At 50.7% G+C, this 12914-nt stretch overlaps 2 protein-coding genes across 4 annotated transcripts in view; one reads left to right on the forward strand and one right to left on the reverse strand.

Annotated features, from left to right (window-relative positions):
- SFXN2 (sideroflexin 2) overlaps positions 1-5223 on the reverse strand; it is a 32788-nt gene extending 27565 nt beyond the window's left edge. Inside the window, exon 1 of the mRNA XM_050958205.1 lies at positions 5179-5223. The gene's annotated coding sequence lies outside the window, so the exon portion shown is untranslated. The remainder of the gene's footprint in view (positions 1-5178) is intronic.
- Positions 5224-5396: 173 nt separating this feature from the next.
- ARL3 (ADP ribosylation factor like GTPase 3) overlaps positions 5397-12914 on the forward strand; it is a 40568-nt gene continuing 33050 nt past the window's right edge. For 2 of the 3 annotated variants that reach the window (XR_007775030.1, XM_050958249.1), the window contains exon 1: positions 5397-5513. Coding sequence is in view for 2 of the 3 variants with exons in the window: in XM_050958249.1 (XP_050814206.1) it covers positions 5511-5513 (3 nt within the window). In the remaining variant the exon portion in view is untranslated. The remainder of the gene's footprint in view (positions 5514-12914) is intronic. The other variant, XM_050958247.1, reaches the window with a different exon arrangement.

The raw sequence follows: 12914 nt of genomic DNA on the forward strand, positions 1-12914 counted from the left end.
GCCCAGAGTCTGTTTAGAGAGTCACCAGCTGCAAATATTCCCAGGGCTGTCAACTCTTCCCACTGGATTGGGTTTCAAAAGATTCCTTGTCTTGCAACAGTGGGTTTTGCTTGCATGGTTTCAATGAGCCACAGTTTCAAGTCTCAACCCTCCATCCCCTACCACAGTGACATGTGGCAGGTTTTCCCACACCTCACTGGTTAGCCCAGGCCAACATACACTCCCTCTTCCCCCCCTTCCTCGCATGAGGCTGCAGCTGGGCACCCATGGTTAGCCTGACATGACCCAGGCTACAGCAGGTACAAGGTGTCAAAGGAAATCTGTTTGCTCCCTCTCAATCATGCAGGCCCCACCCATTAACTCAGGCACTCTGAAACATTGTGGAAGACGACCCTATAGGATTTGGACAAAGAGCTTTGTGTGCATCCTGACAGCAGAAACTCTGGCCCAGCCCCTGACCAGTTCCCATGGGGATTACTCTTCCCCCACAAATCACAGGTCCATCCAAAACACAGCAACCAAAGTTACCTTTCTAGGACACAGCCTGTTTCACCCACATCACACCCACTCCCCACTGGCACCCTTTCCAGGTTCTACAACTCCACTTCTCCCCACCTGTCTGAGCTAATCTCAGGCCCCTCCACTCTACCAAGGATGCACCTATGGCACTGCATTGGCTCTCTCAGCTCCCCTGGGGGTTTTCACTGTATGCCACACACCCACCCCCAATTACAGTGCACTGCTCTCCCCCCTTGGATAACCTGGGCTTTGCACTGTACTCACCTTCTTGGTTCCTCTCCAATAACATCCCTGTCTCCACACACAGCTTACACTGCACCTGCCATCTCCTCTCAGAGTCTCTGGGCTAGATACTGCACCCTCCCACCAAAACCAGAATCCACTGCACTCCTCTCTGACCACTTGGTTTGCACACTACCCACCCCCTACAGCACTGACACTCCCTCCCTTCCTTCTCCCATCCACCCAACAGGTGGTACACTCTATCCCCCACCCCACAGCACTGCACTTCCCTCTCACAACTGCTGGGGTTTACACTGCAATCCCCCACAACACTACACCCTCTTCCTTCCCCTCTCACACCTGCTGGGGTTTACACTGCAGCCCCCCACAGCACTGTACCCTCTCCCTTCCCCTCTCACAGCTGCTGGGGTTACACCACAGCCCCCCACAGCACTGCATACTCTCCCTTCCCCTCTCACACCTGCTGGGGTTACACTACAGCCCCCCACAGCACTGCACCCTCTCCCTTCCCCTCTCACACCCGCTGGGCTTAACACTACAGCCCCCCAAAGCACTGTACCCTCTCCCTTCCCCTCTCACAACTCCTAGGGTTTACACTGAAGCCCCCAACATCACTGCACCCTCTCCCTACCCCTCTCACATCTGCTGGGGTTTACACTGCAGTCCCCCACAGCACTGCACCCTCTCCCTACCCCTCTCACATCTGCTGGGGTTTACACTGCAGTCCCCCACAGCACTGTACCCTCTCCCTTCCCCTCTCACAGCTGCTGAGGTTACACCACAGCCCCCCACAGCACTGCATACTCTCCCTTCCCCTCGTACACCCGCTAGGGTTTACACTGAAGCCCCCCACATCACTGCACCCTCTCCCTACCCCTCTCATATCTGCTGGGGTTTACACTGCAGCCCCCCCACACACCTGCTGGGGTTACACTGCAGCCCCCCCACAGCACTGCACCCTCTTCCTTCCCCTCTCACACCTGCTGGGGTAACACTATAGCCCCCCACAGCACTGCACCCTCTCCCTTCCCCTCTCACACCCGCTGGGGTTAACACTGCAGCCCCCCAAAGCACTGTACCCTCTCCCTTCCCCTCTCACAACTCCTAGGGTTTACACTGAAGCCCCCCACATCACTGCACCCTCTCCCTACCCCTCTCATATCTGCTGGGGTTTACACTGCAGCCCCCCACAGCACTGCACCCTCTCCCTTCCCCTCTCACAACTGCTGGGGTATACACTGCAGCCCCCCACAGCACTGCACCCTCTCCCTTCCCTTCTCACACCCACTGGGGTTAACACTGCAGCCCCCTGCAGCACTGCACCCTCTCCCTTCCTTTCTCACACCCGCTGGAGTTTACACTGCAGCCCCCCGCAGCACTGCACCCTCTCCCTTCCCCTCTCACACCTGCTGGGGTTACACTACAGCCCCTCACAGCACTGCACCCTCTCCCTTCCCTTCTCACAACTCCTGGGGTTACCACTGCAGATCCCCGCAGCACTGCGCCCTCTCCCTTCCCCTCTCACACCTGCTGGGGTTTACACTGCAGCCCCCCACAGCACTGCACCCTCTCCCTTCCCCTCTCATAACTGCTGGGGTTTACACTGAAGCCCCTCACATCACTGCACCCTCTCCCTTCCCATCTCACACCTGCTGGGGTTGCCACTGCAGCCCCCCACAGCACAGCACCCTCTCCCTTCCCCTCTCACAACTGCTGGGGTTAACACTGCAGCCCCCCCCGCAGCACTGCACCCTCTCCCTTTCCCTCTCACATCCGCTGCGGTTAACACTGCAGCCCCCCGCAGCACTGCACCCTCTCCCTTCCCTTCTCACACCGCTGGAGTTTACACTGCATCCCCCCACAGCACTGCACCCTCTCCCTTCCCCTCTCACACCCGCTGGGGTTACACTACAGCCCCCCACAGCACTGCACCCTCTCCCTTCCCCTCTCACACCCGCTGGAGTTTACACTGCAGCCCCCCACAGCACTGCACCCTCTGCCTTCCCCTCTCACACCCGCTGGAGTTTACACTGCAGCCCCCCACAGCACTGCACCCTCTGCCTTCCCCTCTCACAACTGCTGAGGTTAACACTACAGCCCCCCACAGCACTGCGCTCTCTCCCTTCCCTTCTCACACCTGCTGGGGTTACACTGAAGCCCCCCGCAGCACTGCACTCTCTCCCTTACCCTCTCACACCTGCTAGGGTTAACACTGCACCCCCCACACATCACTGCACCCTCTCCCTTCCCCTCTCACAACTGCTGGGGTTTACACTGAAGCCCCCCCACAGCACTGCACCCTCTCTCTTCCCCTCTAACACCTGCTGGGGTTTACACTGAAGCCCCCCACAGCACTGCACCCTCTCCCTTCCCCTCTCACACCTGCTAGGGTTACATTGCAGCCCCCCCGCAGCACTACACCCTCTCCCTTCCCCTCTCACACCCGCTGGGGTTAACACTGCAGCCCCCCACAGCACTGCACCCTCTCCCTTCCTTTCTCACACCCGCTGGAGTTTACACTGCAGCCCCCCGCAGCACTGCACCCTCTCCCTTCCCCTCTCACACCTGCTGGGGTTACACTACAGCCCCTCACAGCACTGCACCCTCTCCCTTCCCTTCTCACAACTCCTGGGGTTACCACTGCAGATCCCCGCAGCACTGCGCCCTCTCCCTTCCCCTCTCACACCTGCTGGGGTTTACACTGCAGCCCCCCACAGCACTGCACCCTCTCCCTTCCCCTCTCATAACTGCTGGGGTTTACACTGAAGCCCCTCACATCACTGCACCCTCTCCCTTCCCATCTCACACCTGCTGGGGTTGCCACTGCAGCCCCCCACAGCACAGCACCCTCTCCCTTCCCCTCTCACAACTGCTGGGGTTAACACTGCAGCCCCCCCCCGCAGCACTGCACCCTCTCCCTTTCCCTCTCACATCCGCTGCGGTTAACACTGCAGCCCCCCCCAGCACTGCACCCTCTCCCTTCCCTTCTCACACCGCTGGAGTTTACACTGCATCCCCCCACAGCACTGCACCCTCTCCCTTCCCCTCTCACACCCGCTGGGGTTACACTACAGCCCCCCACAGCACTGCACCCTCTCCCTTCCCCTCTCACACCCGCTGGAGTTTACACTGCAGCCCCCCACAGCACTGCACCCTCTGCCTTCCCCTCTCACACCCGCTGGAGTTTACACTGCAGCCCCCCACAGCACTGCACCCTCTGCCTTCCCCTCTCACAACTGCTGAGGTTAACACTACAGCCCCCCACAGCACTGCGCTCTCTCCCTTCCCTTCTCACACCTGCTGGGGTTACACTGAAGCCCCCCGCAGCACTGCACTCTCTCCCTTACCCTCTCACACCTGCTAGGGTTAACACTGCACCCCCCACACATCACTGCACCCTCTCCCTTCCCCTCTCACAACTGCTGGGGTTTACACTGAAGCCCCCCCACAGCACTGCACCCTCTCTCTTCCCCTCTAACACCTGCTGGGGTTTACACTGAAGCCCCCCACAGCACTGCACCCTCTCCCTTCCCCTCTCACACCTGCTAGGGTTACATTGCAGCCCCCCCGCAGCACTACACCCTCTCCCTTCCCCTCTCACACCCGCTGGGGTTAACACTGCAGCCCCCCACAGCACTGCACCCTCTCCCTTCCCCTCTCACACCCGCTGGGGTTAACACTGCAGCCCCCCACAGCACTGCACCCTCTCCCTTCCCCTCTCACACCTGCTGGAGTTTACACTGCAGCCCCCCGCAGCACTGCACCCTCTGCCTTCCCCTCTCACAACTGCTGGGGCTACACTGCAGCCCCCCGCAGCACTGCACCCTGTCCCTTCCCTTCTCACACCTGCTGGGGTTACACTGCAGTCCCCCACAGCACTGCACCCTCTCCCTTCCCCTCTCACACCTGCTGGAGTTTACACTGCAGCCGCCGGCAGCACTGCACCCTCTCCCTTCCCCTCTCACACCCGCTGGGGTTACACTGCAGCCCCCCGCAGCACTGCACCCTCTCCCTTCCCTTCACACACCCGCTGGGGCTACACTGCAGCCCCCCGCAGCACTGCACCCTCTCCCTTCCTCTCTCACACCCGCTGGGGTTACACTGCAGCCCCCCGCAGCACTGCACCCTGTCCCTTCCCTTCTCACACCCGCTGGGGTTACACTGCAGCCCCCCGCAGCACTGCACCCTCTCCCTTCCTCTCTCACACCCGCTGGAGTTTACACTGCAGCCCCCCGCAGCACTGCACCCTCTCCCTTCCCTTCACACACCCGCTGGGGCTACACTGCAGCCCCCCGCAGCACTGCACGCTCCTTGGGGCTGCACTGCCCCCATTACGCCGCGCTCCCCTCCCAGGCCTCCCGGAGTTGACACGATGCCCCCCCCCATTGCACCGCCCTGCTCCCCCCGGCTCCCTACCTGCCGCTGCCCCAGGCAAGAGCCCCGCTCCCTCTGTCTGGCCCACGTGGACCCCGTTCCCTAACGCGTGGCCCTTGTCAGCCAATCAGAGCCGGCCTCCCCCACGTTGCCAGCATCAGCACAGGATCTCGGACGGGAGCCAAGGGAGTTTAATACGCATGCGCCGGACAGGGACAGCCCAAGAAGGGGCACGAAGCCGGCACTGGGCGAGGCGGGATGTGTCTGACCCCGCCCCCTCCCGCTCGTGCGTGCCGCGGAGCAGGGTGACGCTATACGTAGGAGGCGGTGCGCATGACGCAGTTGCCCATGGTAACCCCGGAGCCGCGTAGAGGATGGTGAGTGCGCGATATGAGGGGGGGCAGCCAGGGGGAGGGGCAGCCTGGGTGGGGAGGGGGGATTGGGGTTGCGGGGGGGCAGCGTGGCTGGGGAGGGGGGATTGGGGTTTCGGGGGGAGGCAGCCTGGGTGGGGAGGGGGGATTGGGAGGGGCAGCCTGGCTGGGGAGGGGGGATTGGGGTTGCGGGGGGGCAGCCTGGCTGGGGAGGGATGCGCGGCTGGGATCTAAGCCTAGGGGGAGGGATGGGGGGCAGGGGGCTGGGGGCGCAGCCTGGCTGGGGGGGGATAGATGGGGGCTAGGGTGCTGTGGAGAGGGAGGGATGGGGGTCCAGCCTGGGAGGAAGAGATGGGGGCTGGGGTGTTGGGACCAAGCTTGGGGGGGAGGGCAGGATGGGGTGGGATGCTGGGGGGCCCAGCCTGGCTGGGGAAGGGTGGATGGAGGAGGCTATGGTGCCATGGAGCGGGAGGGATGGGGGTCCAGCCTAGGGGAGGCAGGAGGGATGGACTGGAGGGGCTAGCCTGGATGGGGAGGAAGGGATGGGGGGTAGGAGTTCTGCACGCCAAGCCTGGATGGGGAGGGCTGGATGGGGTGCTGGGGTACTATGAAGAGGGAGAGATGGGGGTCACCCTGGGGGTCTCATTGGAGGAGAAAGGACAGGCAGGTACTCAGAAGTTTCAGGCATGCAGTGCCAGGGGGAGGAGGGGTTGACACAGCTGCTGCAGGGGAGCACCCCATCCCCCCATGAGGTGGGCTAGCCCTAGGGCAGGATGGTGTGCAGGGTGTGTGCAGAAACTAAAGGGACACAAGCTTATGACAGTGGGACAGAGGATGGGTCAAAGAGGTGAACAGCCTCCAATAGCCCCACATATAGGGCTACATTCAGTCCTCAGATCCATAGAGATGGCCTGGTTTGCACACACTGCTTCAAGGCAAACTCATTTTCCCTAATTGAGGAGATACACAGACAGCGTGCTAGGAGCATAGCACATGCAGCATCTTTACTGTGATGGTTCTGCAAGCTACGTTCCCCACCCATCCCAACCTGCAGTGTTCAACACTGCTCCGTCACAAAAGGTATGGAGACAAAGGCCAAGAGGCCCTGTTCCCTTTTTGTTCAGTTGATGGTGGGTCATTACATACTAGGCACAGTGGTCATCACAGGAACTACATCTGCTTTAAGAATGAGGGCAGTTACATAATGCAGTGGAGCGCTCCAGTAACTACACTTGGGCAGCGGCTGCTGACAGATGAAGTTGCACTTTTGCTTTCCGAAGGTCTCAAACTGGTATAGTCTGGGATTTGCTGAATGGTTTCTGAGCATTTTGTGTGTATGAGATGGGGTGGGCGGGAAGGAAGTAGGTAGTTTTCAGTGCATGTTTTACTTAGTGTTAAACTGAAAGATACACAAATGTATTTCCCATATATTAAATCAGCATTTCCCAAAGTGTGCGGTGTGGCCCCTTGGGGTTCATCAGAGACTAGCTGGAGTGGGGAGAGACATGAGGAGCACCCCAGCTAAAGACCCTGACATAAATTGTTCTCCAGAATCTCAGCTTTCATTAAAAAAAAACCAAAACAACAAACACTAAGTCTCTAGTTGTTATGGCTGTGAAGAAAACCTTGAAAATGTGAAGGGAGCGAAACTGCCGCAGAGATCAGAGTTTGCAGAGAGCCTAGAACCATAGCCCTCAGGTGCGAATTGCCCCATTCTTTTCAGTGGTTACTCATTCTGATGCCAATAATGAGTGAACAATGTTGATATTTAAATTATTTCAATGCACATCAAAGCATATAAGAAATGAGTGGAAGTTTAATATTATGAAGATCTATACCAGCATTTCCCCAAAGTGTGGGGAGGAGGGCAGGAAGTAGCAGCTGGAGAAAGGAAGTGAGGGCACAGCAGATGTATAAATTGAGAGATGGGTAGATTGCAATCCCACCATGTGAAGTTTAACAATGAGAGCCCAGTCAGTTTTGTTGTCCTAAAAGAGGGCTCATCTTTTGAAAGTTTGGAAAATATTTTGTTAAATGGCACCTGTGGCTTTCTTGCTACTGTAAAGAACTATATTTACATGTTTATGGCACTTTATTAACAGGCATCAGGCAAAGAGTATAATAATTTTGTCCTTGTAAGGCCTTTTATTCAAGGATATCAAAGTGCTCTATCATGATGTTCAAGTATTATCCCTTTTTGCAGATGGGGAAACTGAATTATAGAGAGGTTAGGTGACTTGCTCAAAATTATTATAGGGAGACAGGGTAGTTTCTGCATAGTTAAAAGTGCAGTCAGGCACCTTAAGGCTGATTGTGACCTTTTCAGCAAAACCACAATCCATTTATTGTCAGTAGTCTCCTTGATACCTAGAATTTTTTCCAGAAATTGAGAATGTTCTGAGATAAGATTTGGAAAGTGACTCCTTTTAGAAATGTTTGTGTAAGGTCTAATAGTTTGTTGGTGCTTTTATCTTCCCAATAAAATTACATTACATCACAGGGTTTTTTATTTTTAAAAGAGTACGTCTTAACATTTACTCATATACACCAGTTAGTTATCAAAGACAGGTATGCTGAAATATGTACAAACATGTTCCAAAAACTAGACATGAGTTTCAAATACCAAAACCAACAGAAGGAAGAAGAGCATGCAGGCATTGTCATCATTGACACCCATAGATATACATTTTGTGTGTGTGTCTTTTTCCTATGAAAATCTGCATGTGACACATTGCTACCAAATTTAAAGGATGCAAAAGAGTTTGATTGCACTTATGCAAAGGCATGCACAGAAGGACCCATTCAGATATCTCCCAGTGTCCAAAATAGAAAACTTGGTATGACCTCTTTTGCTAGAAAACTATGTCAGTGGTTTGAGCAGGGAAAACTTTTTAGGTGATTTGACTCCAGCAAAAGTTAAATTTTAATGCAGGAAAAAATGTATACATTGAATGACACCATAGTCTGGAGCTTGCACAGCAAGTAAGTGATTTAGTTTTGCCTGTGTTAGAAGTACTGAATACGCTGTGCTCTATAGATTAAGGCTCTTTAGTTGTTTTGAAAAAAGGCTTAGTGCTTTTATGTAACATTTGGAGTTAGGCAGGCTAAGAGAAAATTAATCAAACTTCATGCTTCAGGGCATCAGCTGCATTAAGGAAGGACTCCCCACCCTCACACACTGTGTACAGAATTGTACAATGGATCAGGAATGAAACATCAGCTACTAGCCACTGCTGGAGGCATGATATTAGACGTGATAGACCATTTGTTTGATCCCACTTTAGCAAACACTATATAAATACAGTGAAACCTTCACTAACCTTCCTCGAATAGGCATCCTCTGTCTTTCGCAATGATTTTAAAGTTGTTGTTATTACTCTTTACTGTAGAGCTTAGGAGCCCCAGTCAGAGACCAGAATGCCACTGTGCTAGGCACTGTACAAACACAGAACAAAAATGTAGTGCCTTCCCCCAAGAGCTTCCAATCTAAGTATAAAACAAGAGACAGCAGGTGCATAGACAAACCAGTAGGAGAGTACAGGGGCAATATTGGTCAGTGTGCTAGGCAGTTTTTTTGTAGGCATAATGGAAAAGGAGGGTTTTGAAGAAGGATAACGAGGTAGCTCTGCAGATGTTTATTGGGAACTCTTCCTAAGTCTGACAAGCAGCATGAGACAAAGCACAAAGGTGCTTGTTTCAGATTTAACAAATGGGTAATGGAGTTGCGCCATGGGCCAATCAGAGGCAGGAGTCAGCATCTTGATAGAGAATGAGAGAGGATAGGTAGGATGAGGTTAGGCCATGAAGGGCCTTAAAAGTGAAGACAAGTAGTTTCTGTTTGATGCGATAGTGAAGGGGGAGGCAAAGCGTGGGGTGACATGGTCAAGTAGTGGGCTAGGAGAATGATCTTTACAGCAGCATTGTAGTTCAGTTGAATTTTATTTGATCTTTTGTTAAATGCCACACTGACTAAGTAAACATTTGCTGGTCACTGAAGGCAGTTTTTACTGATATTCTAAATTCATAATCTGAGCTTTGTGACTAATACAACAAAACAGAGAATATTTGCTTCTCCCTAATGGGGACACAACTCCACCCCATAGTGACTGATAGGCCCCACGTCGCCATATTTCAAGCCCATAGCATAACGTGAAATAGTTTTCTGCATTACATCCTTATATTGGCAACTCTGATATGAAATTTACACAGATTATTTCAATGCTCAGTTGCCCCCAGATCAACTTCTAATTTGGCTTATAAATGTGACTCTTCCTCTCAACAGCTTCTATGGCACAGGATGTGGTTGCATGCACCAACAAGTTCTAGAAATCCACACCGCTTGGATTCAAAGCTGAATAAACCTGCCAAACCTTAGGACTGTACATGTCATTGTATTTTTATGTACATGTATTAAGAAAAGTTTAGCGCAGGTAGCTATAACAAAAAAACTTTTGATAGGTCAGTAGGTGTTTTCAACCTAGAAATTATATATTTTCATAAAACCACATATTTGTATTCTCAGAAGGATGTTGATGAGATGATAATTTTCTTTCATATCCAATTTGCTTTTTGAGTGCTATATTTCTCTGTATTTGCCACCTAACAGTGTAGAACCCAGTATTAAATATTATATAATTTCTTGGTAATTATCCAGTGGCTTTGTGTTTGCTTTTTTAGTATCTCCACCCACCTTCCAGAAAATGTAGCTATCTGAGTGGTGCTCTCAGCTGTCAGTCTCCTGTTGGAGGAGGTCCTGTGCGCCTCTGTACAAAGGAAAGATATTTTGGTCTCGTGTTCAATTTAGTCAAATACTAAAACAGATTATTTGCTTAATACATGCCACCACTTCTGGAGTTGCCCAGTATGGCCACCCTCATCCAAAAGGTGTAGCCTGTTGAGAGTATACGTCCTATCATACAGCGCTTCATCATCTGAGTGGCCTCCACAGTTTCCTCCTCCATATTAAAAGTGCTGCAGTCTGTTCAGTTTTATGCAAATTACATGTAACCTTCACACTCCTGACAAGTTGCCAGTGCACCTCTTCAGCTGGACAGTGTGCTTCAACCCCAGCTGAAGACTTGTTCTGCTACTGACCCGTGTCACCCATCTCATCCCTTAAACTGCCAATACACTGCTGCCCTGCCACCAATCCAACCAATAGATTGCTTTTGTAGTATCCTTGCCTTGCCTCCTGGCACATCCATAGCACCACTGCAATATCCATAACACTGCCCACATTAATGTTTTTCCCATTCAAAAGTTAATTCAGATATTTTGTTTGCAAGTAAAAATCTGTCCATCAGTATGTGCCTAGTAAAGGTTGCACATGCACAGACTGGAATTATGCAGCAAGTAAATTAATTGTTACTTTTTCTAGTCTGCTAAACCATCAAGGAGTACTTAACACCTTTTTAGCTCATGTATTTAGTAGGGCTGTCAAGGGATTAAAAAAATGTATTGTGAGATTAATCACACTTTTAATAATAGAATACCATTTATTTAAATATTTTGGTTGTTTTCTACATTTTCAAATATATTGATTTCAGTTACAACACAGAACACAAAGTGTACAGTGCTCACTTTGTATTCATTTTTTATTATAAGTATTTGCACTGAAGAAAACAAAAGAAATAGTATTTTTCAATTCATCTAATACAAACACTGTAATGCAATCTCTTTATCATGAAAGTTGAACTTACAAATGTAGAATTATGTACCAAAAAACTGCATTCAGAAATAAAAACATAAAATTTTAGAGTCTGCAAGTCCACTCAGTCCTACTTCTTGTTCAGCCAGTCACTCAGACAAACAAGTTTATTTACGTTTGCAGGAGATAATGCTGCCTGCTTCTTGTTTACAATGTCACCTGAAAGTGAGAACAGGCGTTCTCATGGCACTGTTGTAGCTGGCATTGCAAGATATTTACATGCCTGATGTGCTAAAGATTCATATGTCCGTTCATGCTTCAACCACCATTCCAGGGGACATGTGTCCATGCTGATGACAGGTTCTCCTCAATAACAATCCAGAACAGTGTGGACCAACGCATGTTCATTTTCATCATCTGAGTCAGATGTCACCAGCACAAGATTGATTTTCTTTTTTGGTGGTTTGGGTTCTGTAGTTTCCGCATCGGAGTGTTGCTCTTTTGAGACTTCTGAAAGCATGCTCCATCCCATGTGCCTCTCAGGTTCTGGAATGCACTTCAAATTCTTAAACCTTGGGTCAAGTGCTGTGGCTATCTTTAGAAATCTCACACTGGTACTTTCTTTGCATTTTGTGAAATCTGCAGTGAAAATGTTCTTAAAATGAACAACATGTGTTGGGTCATCATCCGAGACTGCTATAACATGAAATATAAGGCAGAATGCAGGTAAAACAGAGCAGGGGACATACAATTCTCCCCTCAGGAGTTCAATCACAAATTTAATTAATGCATTATATTTTTAATGTGCGTCATCAATATGGAAGCATGTTGAAGGGTTAAAATCCATGTGCATTTTATATAACAACCTGGTATATGGATTGTGCCAGCTCTTTCTCAGACTCAAAGTCCAGAGTTTGGTCAAGAGACCAGAGGCCTAGCAAATAGTGATTAGTTAAGAGAAAGCTGGGGTAAACAAATAATCTTGTTTCACTAAAATAGGCCTGGTCAGCAAATTGCCAGGTGTTGGAGCTAAGAACTAAATAATTGTGTCTTATTCAGAGTTGCAAATTGAACAAAGGATCCCTGTTCCTATTGGGTCAGTCTTTTCTGTAGGGAACGTTCTTCCCACAGATCCAACCTTGAGTTTATGAAAAGTTGACACATCAGTATAAGATATGGTATCCTTACAGCTCCCTTCCCAGGGACCAATGCCTGCCTTAAGACATCCCCTAGGAATGTACCTGTTGGACAATCAAAGGAGTTGCTCCATTCCTATGAACCCAAAATCAGAATTCAACATATATATTTTATACTAATAACATTTTATCAAAGTATTAATTAAATGTTAACTTGCTAACTTAAGACCATGGGCGGAGACATTATGTAACCTTTTAACCATTGGCTAATGTGCTATCTTGTCTTGCTGCAAAACCTATCCCGGGATGTGGAACTGCCTACCCCATCACTTTCCCCCGCCCATGGAAAATCTATATATTTTATTGTAATCAATTGACTGACAGTGTCTCTGAGCCTAATAAGCCAGGTGACACTCCTGCAGCGTTGTGTGTAATAAACTCCTATGCTTGGCCTCTACACGGTGTGGATTTATGTCCTTCACATGTCTTCTGGAATGGTGGCCGAAGCATGAAGGGGCATACAAATGTTTAGCGTATCTGGCACATAAATACCTTGCAGTACTGGCTACAAAAATGCCATGCAAATGCCTGTTCTCACTTTCTGGTGATATTGTAAATATGAAG

This window comes from Gopherus flavomarginatus, chromosome 6, assembly GCF_025201925.1.
Source record: "Gopherus flavomarginatus isolate rGopFla2 chromosome 6, rGopFla2.mat.asm, whole genome shotgun sequence".
NCBI classification, from domain to species: Eukaryota; Metazoa; Chordata; order Testudines; family Testudinidae; genus Gopherus; species Gopherus flavomarginatus.